The sequence below is a fragment of the Squalius cephalus genome (assembly GCF_949319135.1).
Source record: "Squalius cephalus genome assembly, chromosome: 19".
NCBI lineage: Eukaryota > Metazoa > Chordata > Actinopteri > Cypriniformes > Leuciscidae > Squalius > Squalius cephalus.
The window spans coordinates 32,778,899-32,802,136 of NC_137140.1; the positions used below are offsets into that span (position 1 = coordinate 32,778,899).

Sequence of the window (23,238 nt, forward strand, 5' to 3'; positions counted from 1 at the left end):
TTCGGGTGTACGCACTTCGAATAGCTCATGTTAGAACAGTGCATCAGCTAGCGAATGAAATGTTTAATGGCTTTAAAGCACATGCAAATAATGACCTTTTTGTGAATCGCGGTGTCCCGTGAGTGCAACTCTACCTCTGCGTTAACGTGATGTGAATGTACGTAGCATTGTACAGTATGTTATTAACATAATAAACAGTCAGCAACATATGATCTAAATGTCGTTATCAGGAAAATCCCAGAAAATATAGAGATATCACTTTTTCGGCAATACCACCCCCCCCCCCCCCCATCCCATCCCATCTCATTCTCAATAGACCCCCCCCCCCAGTCTATTTAAAATCTTCAATTAATCTAAATTAATTATTTAAAAAAAAAATTTGTTTGAATGGATGATTCAATGACTCATTCATAAATACGTTGTTATTTTGATTATTGGATTTTTTTAAACTAATCTGTTGAATGAATCATTCAATGACAAATACATTTTTTAACAGTGACTTATCGCCACCTACTGGTGTAACGATGCAATTAGTAAAATTATTATTTGAAGCGCCATGTTTCTAAAGGTGCTTCCTCTATTTTGAGCGCTACTAAACTTTTATCCCAGTTCTCCAGAAATAATGATACTGTGTGGTTGAAAAGACTGTTTGCGAAGCGGTTTCTTACCGATACATGACAGATGCTCTCTCTGGATCAGCAGCAGCGCCGACACAGATTTAAATGTTCCGGTGTGATTTTGTCAAAGGTTTAATAGACACAAGCGAATCATTGTCACTTAGTTATGAGATTTTGTGGGCGTTTGATCTTTTAACGATTAATCGTGCAGCTCTAGTTACAACGGATTACTATTTAAAATAAATCCTGTTCTTTTGATATTTCTATTAATCAAAGAATCCTGATTAATCATGATTTCCATACAAATTCTCAAATGTCACTAATGTATATTCAAATCTACCATATCAAGACCTGATGTGAGGCAAGTTTGACGTCAATGATGCCTAACAGCGTTGGTTCTTGCGTGTCTCCATGCAAATGAGCTTTGAGAGTTTACAGCGGTCGCTAGATGCTTTCATTGAAAAAAGCAAGACAAAAAGAGCCGTGTAAACATTCTGCATTATGTTCCAGAAAACAAATCAAGTCATACAGGTTAACAGCAACATGAAGGTGACTAAATGATGGCAGGATTTAGATTTTTAGGTGAACTATTTCTTTAAAAGTGTCAGGTGCTCAACCTCCCTGATGAACGACAGACCCGTGAGAAGAGCGTAATGGAGATGAATAATGCCTGTTAGCGCTAGAGACAGAAACCCACCAGGCACACGCGAGTCAAATGCTCACGAACACACACTTTCCTCAGACAAGCATGACATTCTGATGCAGAAACACTTCCAAATATAAAACGGAGAGAGAGAGAGAGACTGAGTGAGAGCATGAGAAGAAAAAGTTATCTGGGTTCTACCGGATCACGACTGTCTTTCAATTGGCTGTTTTTGAGACACTCCCATCCTAAATTTACCTCCTAGACTAGACACCATCACAGAGAGAGAGAGAGAGACAGAGAGAGAGAGAGAGAGAGAGAGAGAGAGAGAGAGAGAGAGAGAGAGAGAGAGAGAGAGAGAGAGAGAGAGAGAGAGAGAGAGAGAGAGAGATGCATACTGCATGCTGACTGCATTGCATTATGATGGGTAATCATCAACAGTATAACTGGTGAATCTCAGAAATGACTAGGTCATATTTCATCACAAAAAAAAAAGTAGAGTAAATAAATAAAGCCGTTTATAAAATAACATGTTATTTTGATTGCACTTATTTATGTATTATTTTACATTACAGAATAGACTTAACTAAATCATAAAAGTTTATATTTATAATAATTGTATTAAAATAATAATATACACACACATTCTAGAATTATATGTTTCCTAAATAAACATAGTATTAAAAATAATAATTTTGCATTATAATAATGAGAATTGGAACAAATCTAAATGTACTTAAACATTTATTCTATTCATTTTGGGTTGAAATCTGACTACATAGTCTCACTCATACTGTGCAAATAATCATCCATGATAGTTAAATATCCAAGACATTCAACCAACAGTCAGGAATTCAATATTTTATGGTATGCAGCAGGACAAAACACATCATCACACATTCTATGGTTGATCATTCTCACACACAGCCACAGAAATCAAGTTCATGGCCAACACTAAAGCATGCAAAGTTTCAGGTCACAGAACTTGGCATTGAAAGGAAATTCGTGGCCCTATATTCAAAGCTGCACTTGAAATGCATTAAGAATCATTTTGCAATCAGATCGTGACTCCGAGTCGTGAGGTGCCTAAAGACTCCCAGTCTTCTTCTTCACCTGCCTCACACACAGAAACAGCAGCACTGGCCGTGAGGAAGCCAGATGTTGTCTTTCATGTGGTAATGGGTTTATTACGAGTCTGTTCGCTCACTGTTCAAACCCAGAGAGGAAGAGAGATCACAACATGCCTGGAATAATGAAGAGACTCGGGAGTCTGAAAAGCATTTGATATGCCAATCTCTGGCTTTGACAGACTTTTGATGTGAGGCCTGGTCCACATCGCAACTACTCTGGCCAAGAACTGCCCGCTTAGACAGGAAGAAACCATCTAACCAAAGTTAAAGGCTCTTTTTGTGACGTTAGGGGCATTTCTGATAACTTTGATAAGTCTGAACATATAGGCGTGCTCAAGCATCTCATTTATCTGCTATTAATGCCTCAAACTAAATTCTGATTTTCATACCCATCCATCCATCCATCCATCCATCCATCCATCCATCCGAGCTCTTTAACTGTAGTCAAAGCATTCATAAGGGCAAAAACATTTGTGAATGTGAATGTTAAAGACATTTCTAGCTACACAAGCTTGATCCTGTGTTGAAATATGCCAGCATTATATTGTCATAATTGCTGCAAATGCTCTATGGTCTTCTATAGTCAGTTTTCTACATCAGACCATCTGACATCATGACAGAGAATCAGTTTAAAGACAATACCATGCAAGTTAGTTAAGGTAGATAAACCGCTGACATGTTTATAGCAGCTACCTGAAACACCTCCCAAAGACACACATCAGATGAACCTGAATCTAGTTCTTAAAAAAAAAAGTTTGCAAAAGGGGAGTTTTGCAGTGATGCCACAGAAGTTTTAGTTCCCCAAAGAAACTTTCAAAGAACAGTTCTTAAAACAACCATGTTTTTCTTAGTGTGTAGAATATTTAAAAAATATAAAGAACTGATTCCCACGATAAAGTCCCTTTTGTGCCATGGAAAAAGTTATATGGATGTTAAAAGGCTCTTCAAGGAACCATCAAGACCAATAAAGAACCTTCATCAAGAATGTGATCAGGTAAAGATGGTGGTGATGCTCAATGGTAAAAGCTTCTTTGCTTCCATCATTGAGTTTTTATTTTGGTGGAAAACCACATGGAGACCTTAATGCTTCTCTTTGTTGAGAACAGATTTATAAAAGATTCAAATTACGAATTTGGGAGGATGGTTGGCGTACACCAGGGATGGGCAACTTCGGTCCTGGAGGGCCACTGTCCTACAGAGTTTAGCTCCAACCCTGAAAAAAATCACCTGCCTGTAATTTTCTAGTAATCCTGAGGACCTTGATTAGCTTGTTCAGGTGTGTTTGATTAGGGTTGAAGCTAAACTCTGTAGGACAGTGGCCCTCCAGGACCGAAGTTGCCCATCCCTGGCGTACACAAATGCAAATGATAAGCGACTCAAACACACAGCACTTGCAGAGTAGTATTTACTGTGAATCGAAAACTGCAAATGAACACAGCGCTGTGCTTTACTCTGAAACACGCAGAGCGTCAGACTATATAATCAAATAATTACATCACAACCATTGCGATTTGATGATCACACTACGCCATATCACATTCTCACAACCATTCATTATCAAAATTCATAAAAAAACATGTTACCAGGCAAGTAACAGTTTCAATGCCTTTTTACTCGCATTTGTCGCTTTGAACCCTGGCTAACAAGCTAAGCGTCCCGCATGAAATAAATGTAGTAGAAAACGTAATACTTTGCAGTTGATTTAGTAATTGGTCCTATCGTGATTTCAATCATCATACAGTAACCAACCCCCCAGCATTTTTTTCTCGGATTTACACAATTCACACTTTTAAGGTCAGAAAACATGGAAATCCGAATAAATGCGGAAAAATCACATACCCGATTTATTTTTAATAGTGTAGCCAAACAGTACAGCATTCAGGCACACACCAACTACTATACACTGTATGCAGTTTTGCACACGCCTAGTAAACACCAGGAAGGAAAGCATGAAGACCACAAAGATAAATGCATTTATCCAGGGCACCTTGTGTGCATCTAAGAACACACATGAACAAACACACTCATGTGTTGAGCACAATGTGTATGTTCTAGTTATCTCCAGCAGAAAACAATTCACAGAGGACACATCTGCACCACTGCACACCTTAATAAACCACACTGCATTAGACACCACAGGTAATGTTCGTCTTATTTCAATGAGGACAGTCACAAAATGCATCTCTCATTCTTCCTGACTGGACTCAATGTCTCTGCCTATTTCTTGGAAATAAGAGTGGTGCGGGTAATGGAAGCAGTCTGAAGCTCCACAGAGAGCCTCTCCATGACATTCACTGACAGACAGAGAGATAGCGGCTGCTTAATGCACTGCAGTAGAGTTACATATGATTCTGTACACTATCTGTGCAACAAAGTCGTGGTTAAACATCGACAAGAACCTTATTCAGAAACGTTAAAGCATCATTTATCAGGTGGTATATGCTTGTATTATTTGTGTGTGAGATGTTTTACTACTCAGCGTTGAGTCAGATACAGCGACTTCCTCAAAATACTGCAGGTCTATCAGAGCTGAATACTAAATAGAGCAAAAGCTCTCAGCAAAGCCAGAGAAGAAATGCGTTCAGGGTCAGCGGGGCAGCTCAGGTTCTGACCATTCATTTCCAGCCCGAAACTCATACTTTCATTTGAGACGTTCATTGTTAACATTTAGAAACGTCGTCAGATAATATAATGCTTTTAAACATATCATTTGCATGCTGATTGTTGTCAATGTCATGACACTTTGTTTCATACGTTTCATAAATTAACATATTTAGATGTCAAGTGATGCATGAGTGTTGTGTATCACTGCAGAATCTTTACCCGTGTTGATCTCGCAATCTGAACTGAATGTGATGAAATCAAGAGAAAAACAGATCATGCACAGCTAATAATCTTTCCATATCTTTCTATTGATTTGTCCTCATAAGCTGCACACAAACATAACCAGTGTAGTCCGATTCATAAGCAAATTACTCTTCAGAGACGATTCCTTTAAGTGAATAAAACATACAGCACAATTGGCATAGTCCAATTCAGAAACAAATGACTCTTGAGCAGATCTATTTAATGAATCATTCGACTTCCAAGTCCATTCATCGATCCATCCATCCATTCTTTTCTTCCATTCAATTTTGTCCCTTGTCTACTTTTTTTCCATCCATCCATCCACCATGAAAGTTCTTGATTCATGAATGTTCATTTTTTAGTTGCACATGATCTACTGACTCTGAAAATGAAAGTTATCCGTTTATCCATCATTTCATTAATTTGTGTACACTGGAACAGTCAGAAATGTCTCAGTGCTTGATCTACAGAGCTTCAATGAGGTCGTGTGGCTGACCTTAATGGTTAATGAATGTCTAACTAGCAGGGCAGATCTGATCTCTCAGCTCTCAGAGCAGTAAAGCCAGTGTTTAAAGAGTCCTCTCCACCTGAGCGTAATACTTTACAGACAGGCTAAAGAGACTCATCTAATGGAACGAGGCTGAGCGCACAAACTCCAGATGAAATGACAGCAACGCATCATTAAAATGGCCCAGCGTCAGGGAGCCACAATTATTAGAAGCACAATCCTCTAATAGCAGCCGTTCAGAAGGACGGGCTCATCTTATGGCATTAGAGAAACGATTAACGGACAAAGGATTTGACTCCATACACTGGCTTTAATGCAGCAGGGATCTCTCACACACACACACACACACACACACACTATAGTAGTCCTACTATATCCTCTATACCACCACAAACACAATATTATACTGTGCATATCTGTAGTCCAGCATTCGCATACAAATGCACAAAAATAACTCAAATTTTGTCAACTGTAGATACTACAATTACAGCACCATAGAAATAACTAACAATATTTACCACGCAATATTTTAATACGTTTAAAATGCCACATTAAGATTTTTCTGAGAGAAAATTTCTGAGTATTCAACTGCTATTAAAACATTCAGTGTAGTAACAATATGTGTGAGTCACAAGAGAATAAATTGATGGTTTGGTTGACATGATGGCTTCCCTGATTGATAAAAACACACCCTCTCAAAACTCGCATGTCTGATGAAAAGCTCTGAACATAGAGATAACCATTTTAACTATAGCCTGGTCATATTGCATATTACAAGTGCAGTATGAACTATTTTTCAGTTTTGAATCTGAACAGGCCGCGTTCTGAGAAAGCACACTAATATCCTGCAGGGGAAATCACCAGGAGAAAACCCACCAAACAAACCAAATAAATAAATAACAGAAATGCTGCAGCTAAAGCCGGATTAGGGTGAGCTCTCCACACACTCTCTAGAAGTTCCATTCGTTTCATTTGTTCCTGCAGTGTTTTAGGACACCCTGTGCTCAAACAATACCACGCTATCGGGAAATAAAGAAAGAAAGAAAGAAGCCACTGGAGGGATTTCCTCTCTTATTAAAGCTTGTAGACGTAGGGCCATGAATATGAAATATGACCCAAGGTTCCTGAACAACGCTATTAGTCTTACATAATCAACACATTTGATTGTATTTGTTATCAAACCCATTCTCAACATGCACAATAATAGATGGCTAGATTAAAACGTGGTTCTGTGCTTGTGGAAACACATGAAACACCTCAACCATTAAGAGTGCAGAAACAAGCTGCATGTGCTGCCGGTAAACACAGGAGAAGCATATGAAGGTTCTGCATGTCATCTCAGTCCTGAAACTCAAGGAAACAAAAGCAACAGCTGCCCAAATGCCATCATTTACTCAATATTATTTATGGGTTTTTTTTTCGGCAAAGCACAATATGTTATGCAGAATGTCCAAGCTGCTCTTTTCCAGAAGTTTCTGTAAGCTGCAAAAAAGACAAAGTACCATAAAAATAGTCCAGAAGACTGGTGTACTCTAGGTCAAAACATTGTCAATGGCAACTTCTAAACATAAAACTAATAATAATAATAATAATAACAATAACAATACATTTTTTAAAGTAATAATAATTTCGAAGTCAAATAATACAGAAACCAGCAGGTCAGGGTTTAATTAAAATTAATACAAATATTAATATTACTAATAATAATAATACTATAAAATTATAAAATCTTTGAAATCGACATGAAATCAAAATTTAACCTATTTACTTTGTTACTGCATATTACTAGTCTTGTGGTGAACAATTACAAATAATAACAAGTTAATACACAGATACATTTTTTTTGCCGTGGTAATTTTTTTTCAAAATCTGAAAAGTTACTTCCGGTCGGGAATGGCGTTCCTTCTCTGATGACGTCAGTTTGATGGCTTGGGTTGAAAACGCTTAACCACTCCCCTAAAACCGTTAGTCTGCAATGAGCAGAGATGGAGAGGAGGAGCGCTAGAGTAAAACCCTGCCCTCTGTTCAATATTCCCTTTCACTTGGAAACATGTCACAACACTGGAGAAAAGTCGTTTGCAACTTCCGGTTCACGAGGACTTTAAAAAGCTGTTTTAAAAACTGAATAACTCAACAAATGGTCAATGGCATCAATGTAAATATAAAAGTAATAATATTTTTATAAAATAAAAAAATATATATATTCTGTCTAATATGTCCTGTTCTACGGAAGGAAAGAAATGTTTGGAACAAAATGAATGTGAGTAAATAAAAACAGAATAGACAGTTTGGATAGTAATAAGAGAACAATTTAAGTCCCCCTGTAGTGAATCATTTAAAATTCATGCCTTAAAATAGCTTGAATGTAACTCGACACCCTTGTATTATTCGGTATACGTGGTTCTATGAATATGCAAATGAGCCCCGCCTCCACTCACTCACTCAGCTCAGAGATCCACTCGTTGACGATCACACGTTGATCTGATTGGTCACAAGGTAGTTTGTGACGTCAGACTGTCTTTGGTTCACTGCAGTTTTAAGGAGAAAATACTCAGCAATGAATTTGCACATGGTTTTTCTTAAAGCATATTAAAAACACCACATAGACATATAAACAAGATTGAAACTTCATTTTCACCACAGGGGGATTTCAAAAATAAGGGATGAAGAGAGAGAAAGAGATTCTAGGGTCTCAGATGACAGTTTCCAGGTCAGTTCACTTCATTTTTTGGCAAAAATAAGCCGACCGGTGACAGAGGGGACAGGATGTCTGTCCATCCATCCATCCATCCATCCATCCATCCGAGTGTGTGTTCTCTCAGAAGACTGTGTGTTTGGAATACTGTAGTTAGTGTTCGCATGAGGAAGCAGCAGTGTGAGTCAGATGAACATGTCACCAAGAAAAAATGAAGACTTTGCTGTAATGCATGAGCAAAACCTGAACGCAGAACTAGTGACGTCGATGACAGCTGTCTTACAACAAAAGCCTGCAGAGACACGACTGTGACTGAACAGATGTTGGTCTTTAATCGAAGACACGTAAACGACAGCGATACTCGTGCTTGGATACATGGCTGCGGGTCTGCACGCTTCAGATGACGCATGACGACAGTGATCACGCTTCACTCAGAGCGGCACAACCTGCTGACTTTATAATTAAATATGCACTCAAAAGGAGGTTACATTGTTCACCGTAGCTGATGCCATCCTGAGCTAGACAGCTTAATTCAGCTCAGCTCAGATCAGTGCTCCATCTCTGTGTGGCTGTTTACATCATATATGACACACAGAAGAAAAAAACTACAATGAGACTTTCAGAAGATTTGTTGCTTACTGTGCAAAACTCACACATCAAAGGGATGGTTGCTAAATTGCTAGACGCCAAAGTTTATGCAATATCCAGGTCTCTAAATCAGGGAAATTTCAAATCGAGTGAAAGAATTTGAATTGTATTTTGCACATCCAACAGGTGAACTGAAATTGGAAAGACAGGAAGAGAAATTTACAGCTAATGCATTTTGGTAAACGAAGACTTCCACACAGATCACCCCCCCCCCCCCCCCCTTTTTGTATCTAATATAAACATTTTTCAATTGTAGTCTTTTACAAGGGCATCTGAAATAATAAACTAAGTGCATTGTAGTGTTGTCAAAAATATAGATTATTCAATACATAGATATCTGAAACACTTCCAATACTCATTTCCCACAGAATAGATCCAGGATACCAGCTGTTCTTTCTCTCTCATCTCTCCGACAGTGAGTTACACACAAACCTGCACAAATCCCTTCACTCACTCGTTTCATTTGCTCTGGGTGAATATTGTGTGTGTTACAGGGCTTGAATTTTGGCATGGGATTTTGCACATTCTGCATAATTTTACACATTCCCACATATGTTGTGCTCAAATTCAAAGTGTGCGCACATAAAGCCACCTCTCAGTACTAAATTAAAGTTATTTTTCGCTGCTTATTGCGCTTAAAAAGTCAAATACTCTTTTAAGTGAACAGTTGAGAAAGAAAACGCATGTGTAACAGTATCTGTGCGTCAGGTCTTAAAGTGACAGCAGCCTAATATACCGGCTGCCAAATTATGAGATAATATTAAAAATATCTATATGACAGTTTTTCCCCATGGTATCGATGCCAGAATTGTGGCCAGTGTAAATGCTGAGTTGCTAGTAACTTTGGAAAACCACTAGCCACAGTGCCTGGTGAGAAAAAAAGTTAATGTCAAGCCCTGATAATAATACTAACAATAGCAAACAACATGGTTTAAAAAAACAAAGTAAAAGTGAAAATGCAAGCCATAGCAAACAGCACTAATGAAACCAGTGTGCAAATAAACCCACTTTATTACGTTTACCATCTCACACCTTTCATTTCAGGGTCTTCAAAGATAAAGATTATTTTCAAGAGCTCAGGTTGACAAAGACCAGGAAGTCCCTTAAAATACCCTTCCTAGGGCAGAAACCACTCGGCTGTTGCTATGACACCACAATATCAAACACGAGGCAACTGTGAGAATAATAAGTTGATGAATTAATTCTTTAGAGTCTTATGTAAATAAAGCCGCGACTTTCTGTTTACATAATCCCCGGGCTGTTAATGCATCTTTGGGGGACTCGAGCTGTCGGCAATACCCTTTCTGATTAATTGAGCTGGAAATGCATTTGGGATAGGCTTTCCCTGACAACCGGGTTATCCTAGCAATACATCACGTTCAGAAGTGAGCGGGAAAGAGGAGGAGGAGAGATGCCTACAATTGTTTAGTCGACTGCAGATTGGATTTGAAGTATTAATACAATTCCATGATTCCTAGCACCTGCACTGATCTTGTCTGTGTGTTGTACAGGCAAGCATTTGTTTGGATGCTGTATTGAAGGTTTGTAATGATGTCTGCAGCTCACATCGATCTTGAACGGGTGTTGAAGATGGGTAGTCGGCGAGGGTCTGTCACCATCGGTTTATCTCTCCTTCCTCAAGGCCCTTACCAAATGATTTAGAGTAATAGACATAATCCAATAGTGCAGAGAGCATTAGAGATGTTCAACATGACACTCCAGCAGAAGTGCAGCGAAGTAACTCTGAGATCAACGTGCATGTAAACTCGGAGAGGTATCCCAGACTCCATTAGGTTAGATATTATTGGATTCCAAGAATGTTTACCGTTCCTGTATGGACTTCTATTTCCCGCCATCTACCATTGTGCACAAGAAAACCTGTATGAGACATTTTTAGTGGTGTTTCAGACGGCTCATTTGTAGGGTGTGTGATTTGAAGAAACCACTAATATCACCTATTAAACTTTGGCGTATTAAACATAGTCGAATGATTACTCAAATGGTGTGGCTTGTTAAGAAGAGGTGTGCTGGTATTTTAAGAATTGTACATGGAAAGGAGGAGGGAAAAGGCATGCCACATGTTTTAATGTTTTTGAAAGAAAACCCTTTTCTGGTTGCCAAGGCTGCATTTATTTGATTAGAAATATAGTTAAAACAGTAACTTTGTGAAATAACTGTTTAAATAACTGTTTTCTGTTTGAATATATTGTGAACTGTAATCTATTCCTGTGATCAAAGATGAATTGTCTGCATCATTACTCCAGTCTTCAGTGTCACATGATCCTTCAGAAATCATTCTAATATGATGATTTGCTGTTCGAGAAACATGTCTGATTATCATCAATGTTGAAAACAGTTATACAGCTCAATGTTTTTTTTTTTTTTTTGGAAACCCCGATTTGGGGATTATTGGATGAACAAAGTTCAAAAGAACATAATTTATTTGAATATTTTTGCAAAATTATAAATATTTTTACTGGTCACTTTTAATTAATGTAATGCATCCTTGCTAAATAAAAACTTCCTTCCTTCCTTCCTTCCTTCCTTCCTTCCTTCCTTCCTTCCTTCCTTCCTTCCTTCCTTCCTTCCTTCCTTCCTTCCTTCCTTCCTTCCTTCCTTCCTTCCTTCCTTCCTTCCTTCCTTCCTTCCTTCCTTCCTTCCTTCCTTCCTTCCTTCCTTCCTTCCTTCCTTCCTTCCTTCCTTCCTTCCTTCCTTCCTTCCTTCCTTCCTTCCTTCCTTCCTTCCTTCCTTCCTTCCTTCCTTCCTTCCTTCCTTCCTTCCTTCCTTCCTTCCTTCCTTCCTTCCTTCCTTCCTTCCTTCCTTCCTTCCTTCCTTCCTTCCTTCCTTCACTTTTGAACAGTATTGCGCATTGAAGGAAAGAACTGAATATCGCAGAAACTTGAGGAAATGTGGGTGAGATTGTAGGACTACTCGTTAAATAGTTAAAAGGGGAACTGGAACACAATAGGTTGATCTACAAGATAAGACTAAAGATATCCTAGGCCACACTAAAGGTTTAAAGCTGCTGCTTCAGATGGTTCCTATCTGTTGTTGTGAATCTTTCATATTTGAAAGACAAGGTTACTGCAGCGGAAATCAGATTTGGTTCAAAAGTCCTGGGTTACGGTGTTCAGATATCACCCAGCTTGAGTAGCGTTAGCAATCATTGCAAACTTCACAACACTCAAACTCTAACCTTGAGGAAAGACACTCATTTTTCTGTTTGTTTTTCTCATTGCATACTGTAACTATCTTTCCCTTCCTATGGAAGAAGAAAACAAATCTATAACACAATCAATCAAAAAGCAGCCAGAAAAAACTAGGGATGTGCAAAAGTCATAATGGACCAGTGAGTGTGAAAGGCTAGTCGGTTTTAAGGAAGCTGATATAATCAGGCTGATTCATGTCAAATACACACCATTATGACACATTATTGTGTTCAATAACAGCTCGATGATGTGCAACAGAAAAGAACAGAACTGGTCTCAAGACATGTTTTTAAAACAATTTTCACTTTATTGTTATGTGCACAATAGACCTGCCCTTTAACTTCACAAAACTATCATAGTCCATACAAAAAACAGAGACCTACACTTTATAACAAAACAGCTGACAATAACAGAGAAGTTCAACAGTAATTGTTGTTGAAAGCAGATCTATCTATCTATCTATCTATCCATCTATCCATATATCCATCTATCCATCCATCCATCCATCCATCCATCCATCCATCCATCCATCTATAAATCTCTCTCTCTCTCTCTCTCTCTCTCTCAATCTCTCTGTAAATCTCTATCTATATCAATCTCTCTCTCCATCTCTCTCTCCATCTCTCTCTCCATCTCTCTCTCCATCTCTCTCTCCATCTCTCTCTCCATCTCTCTCTCCATCTCCATCTATCCATCCATTCATCCATTCATTCATCCATCCATTCATCCATCCATCAAATAATAATATAAAAGAAGATATTTTTATATAGTTACTAGTTAAGCTTAAAGCTGTAGTCTACGATGTTGAAAATCGGTCGAGAAAGCCTGAGACAGTTGTGAAGTTTTAAAAAACTCATCCCGCCCCTCCACACACACCCCCCTCCCTTCTGTGCTACCTGATCCCTCCCACCGGGAAACGACCTAAACAACGTCACTCAGTCAAGCTGTGATCACCGGTAGTAAACATTGGCGCATCTTGTTCAAATTCCGATCGGCTCGAACAGAAACTGAATATATACTGAAATATATTCAAGCACTTCAAGAAATATAATCACTTTGACCCGTGATAGGCGATGCTAAACGGCTAACATTCCAATGCCGACCGGCAGCATAAGCATGTTGTCAGACTGATAAAAAGCTATTATGTAACACCTCACACCATAAAAGTAAAAAATAAATGCTTACCTGCTCAACAAAAAGTCAGCCGTGTCAGCGTCGTTTTTTTTGGTTTGTTTTTTCTCCATTGCTCAGCTGATGCTACTTTGCTAGCTACCATAGACTGTCAGCTGCTTGCCCGCGAAATTTCATGACGCAGGAGGGGGGCGGGGTGGGGTGCGGTGGGGTGGAGACGCGAGCGTCAAGAGGAGCGGGGGATTGGATGAGAGCAGTTGACCAATGTAAGCTGTCCGGCCGGACAGCTTACATTGGTCAACTTCTCTGCAGCTGTACACCCAATAGAGTGAATGGATTTTTTTCATTCTTTTTTCTCTTCATATTGTTAGGACTGTACTGTAGAACCATAACCAGCATCTAAACGAGGTTATTAATAATGAACAATCTTTGAAATCGTAGACCATAGCTTTAAGTTAAGATCTGAGAAAAAGTATAACAAATAAATACATACACACACATGCACAAGGATGTGGTATACTAGTGGTTTATCTATCAATATATAAGAAAATATACAGATACAATGCTCAAAACAGATGATCTCAAAAAGCAGAGCATCACACACACTCCTATATTTCCACGAATCATGGCACTAAAAAAAGGCAGTTTGACACACAGGCCCCGGAGGGAAGCTGGAAGTGTTTGTCAGGGTGATGCTGCTGAATCACAGGGCAGACAGTGTCTCTCTTTCTATTAGTTAGCTGAGGTATGGTGAACCCCAGGGAGGCAGATAGATGACGCAGTTTCACTCCTATCATTCTCCCTGCGAGCGGTCGCTTCAGGAACACACGAGATTAAGAGATGCAATTAACTGTCAAAGACAAACAAGTCACGGGCTAAGACAACACTCACGAGATTGCTCCATAAATTTCACCGCAAACAAGCCGAGCAGGTTAGCGAGGGAGAGGACGCTAATTCGGTATATGAAATGTTCATAGAGCCAGTGGATGAAGGATGTTGCAACTGTGCCCTTTTGTGGTTACATGACTTATTTTCACATTTGTGTCAGATCATTTAAGCACAGATCTAATCTACTAACACAATTTCATGCAAGATACAGTTGCTGAAAGCAAATGCACCATTCTTTCAACTAATAATATCTCTACCGGTTGTGTTTGCAGGAACCATGGTGAGCAAGGACGCTGGTAAATGCACGCTCACCAACTCTGAGTCGGACTCAGAGGCAACAGCGGCTTCCATGGCCCTGGAGGTCAAAGGATCGTCAGACGAAAGCCGACATGTGCGCAAGCGCAACAAGGCCCTTCAGGTGCGCTTCAAGGACATCTGCGAGGCCCAGAACGAACAGGCCGCTGCGGCCCGAGGAGGGAAGCCGCTCTACAAGGTGGCGTACCGCAAGTACATGACCGTCCCAGCTCGCCGATCAATTCCCAATGTCACCAAAAGCACTGGAGTGCAAACCTCACCGGATCTTAGGAAGCGTTACCAGACTTTTCCATTTGAGCGAAAGAAAGGACACACGGTCAAGCATGCTGCTGCGGTGGAGAGCTGTAAGGACCAGGACGATGGGTTTGTTATTGATGTGAAGAGGGCGAAAGCTACCGTGGCGAGCAGGGAGTGTGCTCCCTCTCATAATCTGAGGAAAACAAAAGCATTAATGCACACCAGCAAGTGCGTCGCAACCATTGAGCAACATCCGCAAGCCAGGGAGTGTCTGGAGAGAACGGACGGGCCGTGCTCGGACGCTCTGGTTCTTCCCTGTCCGACTGATAGGACCATAGCGGGAGCGGACCACTCGGACTATCAGATGTGTAGCGTCAGAAGTAAACACAGTAAGGGCTTCCGGAGAGACTCCGAAACTCTTGATCGCTCAGGCAAGCTGCAGTTGCTGAACTCTGGGGAGAGCGCTGGGAATATTCTCCAGGATTCCTCCTCCAAAGTGACGGGACCCATCGCGTGGAACTCCCTCACGCAGGTGGAGTGCTTGGAGAGTCCGACCGAGCGCAGCAAACGCAAGGCGGCACTGCAGCTCAACGGCCTGCAGTCACAGACGCTCCCGCGGGCCAGTTGCACGACGCAGGTCCAGTGCCACGTGGGTACACTGTCCGCTCGACCGCTGCGGGCCATGGAGGAGGTGGCGCCGGTGACTCCGGTCTCCTCCACAGCCGTTCCCATGCCGGCACCTCCGTGCAGGGGGGTCATGGGAGCGGGAACTCTACGGACGGATAATGAGGCGTGCAAGCAGATAGTGCCTGTCAATCAGGATGGGGATGTTAAAGCGCAGCTCCAAGCCATGGAAAACATGATCAGCTCCAGCCAGGAAACCATTAAAGTGCTGCTGGGTGTCATTCAGGAGCTGGAAAAAGGAGAAGCTCATAGAGAAGGGTAAGATGCTGTACATTAACCAGCATGCAAATAGTAAGCGCAGAATTGCACCAAGCAGAAATGTATTTCCATACACGTTTCCCCTAAGATGTCAACTGCAATGTGAAGAAAGCACCAACAAGCTATAATGCACGTTGTTCAGAACGTTTATTTTCATTTATGAATGAGATACAAGAAAAACACACACAACAACATTACAACAATTGCATTGTTTGGTTCTCAAACTGACTGCTACAGTAAGTCTAATTAAAATGGATCAGTTCATCTTTGGTTAGTTAGCAAGTCTTTAAATTGTGTGCCAACAAAATTGCACCAAGCAGAATTACATTTCCACACGCATTTACCCAAACATCCACAACTCATGCCAAATACAGTGTGTTGAAAGAGCTAACAAGCTGCTATGCACATTGTTCAGAAAGTTGACAAAAAATGTCTCTATACATTTATGCATGGAATACAAGAAACTATTTCGACACTTTACATCAGTCCCAAGTACTGTTTGGTTCTCAGACTGACTGCTATAGTAGATCTAATTAGGATGGATAAGTGCATCTTCGGGTGGTTAGAAAGACTATTAAGAGCAGCACTCTTTTTCATATTGACTTGTATCACCTTGGACTCAACCGGGGAAATTTGCTAGAGGCCTTCTAAATACTGTATAGTACTAATGATGCCAAACGCCTTTAACTTTCAAGAGCACCTATTTAATATAACAACTTCGTGGCAGATACATTAAGCAATGACACATCTTTTTAAGAGAGAAGAGAAAGTTGTTAAAATGTAGAAGTACCTCACAAAGGAGAGAAAATTCTGCAGTATGTTTAGACCAAAAAAAAGGACATTTTGTTGGATTATTTACATGCATAACAACTGAATATTTACAGTCAGAGCCAATCAGTGACAAACCATCTCATTCCCACAGCAGGGCATCATGCAAATCTCCATAAACTACCACTTTAAAATATTCCAACACCACATTTATCTTTCTCCCACCCAGCTAGGCATAACACACTGATTATTTCAGCATTTACACATTAAGTGAGCCACTTAAGTTTGCATGCAATTTAGAGAAACACTATGATATTACAAGACTAAATCCAATGTTTGAGGCTGGTTAGGTTAAGTGAGCAAAACTTTAGTTTGCACAGAAAGCTGACTCAATCTCCCGCATATTCACACACATATTTCCCTAAAGATGCTTTGGGATGTAAGGACTGGAACCCTGCCAGGATAGTGATTATAAACGGCATTAATTACCCGCAAGACTACATGTCTACTTTATATAGTTGAAGCATAATTAAGGTCACAGCAAGAGGATTTCATAAACAACTGATCCAGAGGATGACATCATCATGTTTAGAGATCCGCTCAACCACAAACTCTGAGAATCATGGGACAATGGACCACAGCCTGAACAAAAAACAACAACGTATTTTGCATAATATATATGCATTATCCGATGCATTAATAATTTTAGCAAGAATTTATAAAGCCTCAGTGTATAAGCACTTATATAAACGTCTAATGGTATGCTTCACATGAACAAATAAAGCTCAGCCTAGGTTTAAGAGAGGATATCATCTAACATAACCTCAGCAAATGCCTCAGAGGTTTCTTATGGATAATGCTTTTGCAGATTTTACACTTAAAGTAATATTTTAATGTATTCTCAGGGCAGAGTTTTCAATTCCCCAGCTCAGGTTTGAAAAAGTGCATTTTCCTGCATTCAATGCAGAAACAGTTAATGCTTGTGTGGATACGCAACATTAGTCTCATTCCACACACTCAGAAATGTCATTCTCATGACAAAAGACAGACGTAGTGTGACTGGAGGGCATAGGTGAATGTATTCATAATTACATCTGTTACATTACCGCTGGCGTGATGTAGTACTATCTTTTCAATGTGTTCAAAAGCATGAAAAGAAGCGTTTGACTCAAAAAGTTGCTACAGGATCAAAGGGAATGCTGGCGGTTGTGTAGCTTAACTTTGCGTACTATCAGTAAAAAGCGTGGTATGTATTACTTAATGATCAAAACAAACATTAAGTGAATCGTGGAAAATTACAAAAATAACATTTCCTTAAAACATGCAATGAATTAAACAATGTATTCACACCATGTCATACTCACCGTAACTTCGAGATGACAACATGTGACGTTCTACTCGGAGCCGTACAGGTGCAGCTGGTACAAGTATGAGCTCTCCAAAATATATATCCCAATAATAATAGTATATATTCCAATTCATTTTTAAAATTCATTTTCAATTTTTTATTCATATTAAACTCATGAATTAAATAATTTAAAAAAAATAATAATAATCTAAGCATAATTTATAATTCAAGCAAACCACATATTCATAAAATCAAAATAAAGCAAATATATGAATGAAACGATTTCATTAACAACATTAGATTCATTAATATTTAATTCACGATTATAAAAATAGGTTTTACCACAGAGTGAGTGATTGATTGATTGAGTGCACGAGTGATTGATTGATTGATTGATTGCATGAGTGCATGAGTGCATGAGTGCATGAGTGATTGATTGATTGATTGATTGATTGATTGATTGATTGATTGATTGATTGATTGATTGAGTGCGCAAGAGATTGATTGAGCGATTGAGTGAGTGAGTGAGTATGGCTGTGTTCCACTCCATATTTGTATGCCTTTCACTCGCTAACTTCACTCCGTCTCATGGACTCGGATGTGCGTCATTGCTTACGTTGCACGAGTGAGTGAGGCTATGTTCACACTGTCAGCTTTTGGGATTGAGAACCGCATTTACTTACAGGTGTGAGTCTCGAAATGTCTCGTTCAAACAGCAACTTACAGTAGCGTCTCGAATACTGTATGAATGAACGTGAACGTGGAACGTGTAAGCAAGTCAAGCCCGTATTCTCGTATCAGTAACCATAGCGACAGTGACTGAAGTAGTTTCAAAGATGGCAATGTCCATAAAACTAAAAAGCCCCATCACTTCTGAGTCCAATTGACCGTTTGCAAAGACCCGCCCCCTTTAGTTACTGTTGCTATGTCTGACAAGCCACGCCGCTCTCACGCCACACCATGTTCTCACGCAGTGAAAAACACATCCTGGAGCAGAGAGGACAACACACTGACATACAGGACAGACCAGGTTACTTCTGATATGAAACAAAGTCTCACCTTTCAAATTTGGTCATTTTTTAAAGAAATTTAAACAATAAATCCCGTTTTGTGGCTCTTTAATGTGTCTGACTCTGACAGGTCGCTGTAAAGCCTCAGTTAAAGCTTCTTGTGAACCGATCATCTCTTACTTCTAGTTCATTTATAGCATCAAATAAACATGAATGAACATAAGGAAAGTTGTTTTAACCACGGAAAGACGTCAGTACACTCCGTTTTTCAAGCTCAAATCCTCCAACGTTAATCCACTAACTCTCCTGACTGCTTTGTCGGACAAAAATGGCGGATTTGGAGGATGGCGGATTATGATTGGTCAGATCGCCTGTCAATCAAACTCCCTGCGAAGGGTCAATTGAGCCGTGAGTTCATTACTCACATCTTCATTAACCGACAGCAGCTTTTATATCTGGGTAGAGAAAGGAGCACACAGAGGCAATGAGTGAGTGAGTGAGTGAATTAATATTTATCTGCCCACTGATAGCCATATATAATCTAGTGTTGCATGCAACATCTCATCTGGATGACATGTCTATACATCATCATCATAACCAGGCCTCACTGAAATGTGAAGTGCATACTGCATAAGAATAACTGTTATTTTCTGAACTTTCTGAAAATCTATTTAAATAGTAATCAATGCTATCTGCACAAATATGGAGCCCAATAATGGAGTGTCCTTTGTGGGAGAATTCAACTTGTATCCCAAAGACCTTCCCCCTCTCTCTCTCTCTCTCTCTCTCTCTCTCTCTGTGTATACAACATAATTGACTTCCTTTTTACATTCTAACACATTGCCTCGCTCCGGAGGGTTCGGTCTGATCACCACTGGCAGCCAGTGCCTTGTGAGAAACATTATTCTGCCCTCCTGTCCAAACCCGGGCTCTCAGCAGCAGTGCTATACATCACTGTCCCCATTAGGCACGGAAACTAGCCTCAGATAAACCCCACGCATAACCAAACAGCACTTCACGTGCTCTCTTTAGGAGCAAAATGGCCGCCGGTGTCCCGCTCTTTTTCACGATGAGCCCCGCAGTTTGACCTTTTAAGGAAGCAGGTGCAGAGCTCAGGGGTCGCAGACAGATCGCTGTTAACGGCCGAGTGGGAGAGGACCTACTGCCCAGTGCCCAAAACCAGGCAGTCTCAGACCAGAAAACAGAGTCAGACTCTCTCTGAGTCAAAGAGGACCAGGCCGTTATTACTTTTGACAATAATAATTGAATGTTTCATCACTTACCTCTGAAGGTGAACAGCCTGCTGAATAAAACTAGTACTATGCTAAATAATAATACAGTCAAATTATTTGTATTATAAGTGTAAACACAAAAACTGTAGGTGTGAGGAAATACTGGAAAGTATGGAAATAGTTTGATCATGCTTTCTAAACAAAACAACTATTATTATATTAATATAAAAATCAGCAAATCGAGTTCTTTAATCATGGCAATGGTATTTTTCATAATAGCACATTTTTAGAAGAAATTCAAAATTATATATATACATACAGTACCAGTCAAAAGTTTGGAAACATTACTATTTTTAATGTTTTTGAAAGAAGTCTCTTATGCTCATCAAGCCTGCAGTTAAAAAAAAACAAAAACAAAAAACAGTAATATTATGAAATATTATTACAATTTAAAATAATGGTTCTCTTTTTTAATATACTTTAAAATGTAATTTATTTTTGTGATGCAAAGCTGAATTTTCATCAGCAAGTACTCCAGTCTTTGGTGTCTTATGATCCTTCAGAAATCATTCTAATATGCTGATTTATGATCAATGTTGGAAACAGTTGTGCTGCTTAATATTTTTTTTTATAACCTGAGATACTTTTTTCAGGAATATTTGATGAATAAAAAGTTAAAAAGAACTGTATTTATTTAGAATAGAAATCTTTTGTAACAATATACACTACCGTTCAAAAGTTTGGGAACAATAACTATTTTTTTTTAAGAAATTAGTACTTTAATTCAACAAGGATGCGTTAAATTGATAAAAGGTGATGGTAACGATTTATATTGTTAGAAATGTTTTTATTTTGAATAAATGCTGTTTTTATGAATAAATGCTGTTAACGTTTTACACATCAATGAATCCTGAAAAAAGTATTCCAAAAAAATATATTAAACAGCACAACTGTTTCCATCATTGATAATAACTGAGCATCAAATCATCATATTAGAATGATTTCTGAAGGATCATGACACCAAAGACTGGAGTACTTGCTGATGAAAATTCAGCTTTGCATCACAAAAATAAATTACATTTTAAAATATATTAAAAAAGAGAACCATTATTTTAAATTGTAATAATATTTCATACTATTACTGGGGTTTTTTTGTTGTTTTTTTTTTAACTGCAGGCTTGATGAGCATAAGATACTTCTTTCAAAAACATTAAAAATATATATATAAAATATTCAATAATATAATATTCAATAATATATAATTCAATAATACTCAATGGATTAACCAAAATAATGCGTTACCAAATGAAATGCATTAGTCTTTAAAAAAAATGAATATGGAGTAAATGCATCAATTTAAAAAATAATAATAATAATAATAAAATAATAATAATAATAATAATAATAAAAATAGAGCATACTAAAAAGGTAAAAAATGTAGACAAAACAATAAACAATGAATATTCTGGGTTAAAGTTAAACACAACAAAAGCATGAGTTAAAGAGTGGTTTAACTACCAGAACTTGCCACAGTACAAACTCTGACTCATACACCAGTACAAAATAAAACTCTGGCCGGAATGCTCCAGTAATGAGAGAAAGAGTGTATAGGTGAAGAAACAGACAGTACGAGAGACAGACAGATATGACAATATGGCTCATCAGAGTTATTAATCACTCCGTCGGCTTCCTGTCAGTCTGACATTGGCCCTCCATCACAGGACAAGTTGGAGGGGTCGATGGGTCGCCGCATTCTTGCCAGCAAAGCAATTGTTACGCGACAGGCAGTAATTACTAATGGCAGCCAACACTGGAAGTGCAGCTTCTCGAAATTTCTGACCCCATGTCTCCACACAGATGGAGTTGGAAAGACGAAATGTTACTGCCACCGGCAGTGAAAACATGTTGACGAAAGAATATTTATGATATTTGTTTTAACATTTATTAACATTAGAAATATTCAGCTCAGCAACTCCTGCTCATAGGAGCAAACTGGGCATATTCAAAGCCAACACAAACACATACAAGAGACTAAGAATCAGATGTAAACACTGACTACTGTTCACTGAGAGGAAGGGAAATAAGACTCAGTTACCAGGCAAAAGATCACCAATATACCTCTAAAACGACAAGCATTACACATACATACAACTTCAAAGTTTTAAATTTACAATTAAATATGCGGAATAAGATATTTATTCTCCAGTCATAAGAACAACCTTTTAACCATTTAAGTTTGATGAACTTCACTACACACAACTTTATAATGAATGATTACCCTAAGAGACAGAGATCACAGATATTAATTATAACTAGTATGTTAGAAAGTGAATGAGATGTTACCGCTCTGACTGATTCACTTTTTTAAGGATATGTATACTTCAGCAAGGAAGCATTAAACTGATCAAAAGTGACAGTGAAGACATTTATAATGTTCCAAAAGACTAAATGCAAAAAGTTTCCACAAAAATATGAAGCAGCACAACTGTTTTCAACATTGATAATGATCAGAAATGTTTCTTGAGCAGCAAATCATCATATTAGAATGATTATGAAGGATCATGTGACTGAAGACTGGAGTAATGATGCTGAAAATTCACAGGAATAAATTGCATGTTATATTCAAATAGAAAACAGTTCTTTTAAATTACGATAATATTTCACAATATTACTATTTTACTGTATCAAATAAATGCAGCCTTGTTTAGCATACAAATCTTACTGAACTTTTGAAAAGTAGAGTACATTTATTTGGGCAAACTTTCAAGAAAGTCAACCGCAAGACATGTATTCTAGTCATAATATTCTTATCCCATAACGTTCACATCACACTGAAAACTCTCACGCACAACTTTGAGCAAGATATGAATTATTTTAGCGCAGCGTTGAAGATTCATCAGTGGTCAGCGAGTGCTGAACTGTAAGGCTCAGTCTCGGGAAAGTGTGCAAACCTCCAGTGAGTGACAGTGAAGTGACTATAATGAGATGCGTTCAAGTATTATGTATAATTTATTCAGCATTTGAATAACAGTTTTGTTTTTCATGCTGTTAAGAGTGCCGACGTGACGCT

The 23,238-nt window shown here is 38.8% G+C and overlaps 2 protein-coding genes across 5 annotated transcripts in view; one reads left to right on the forward strand and one right to left on the reverse strand.

Moving 5' to 3' along the window:
* dock1 (dedicator of cytokinesis 1) overlaps positions 1 to 23,238 on the reverse strand; it is a 224,234-nt gene that overhangs the window by 83,786 nt on the left and 117,210 nt on the right. The gene's annotated exons all lie outside the window — the stretch shown is intronic.
* insyn2a (inhibitory synaptic factor 2A) overlaps positions 1 to 23,238 on the forward strand; it is a 44,140-nt gene that overhangs the window by 1,971 nt on the left and 18,931 nt on the right. Inside the window, exon 2 of the mRNA XM_079851389.1 lies at positions 14,589 to 15,810. Within this exon, the coding sequence (XP_079707515.1) occupies positions 14,594 to 15,810 (1,217 nt within the window). The 5' untranslated portion in view covers positions 14,589 to 14,593. The remainder of the gene's footprint in view (positions 1 to 14,588; positions 15,811 to 23,238) is intronic.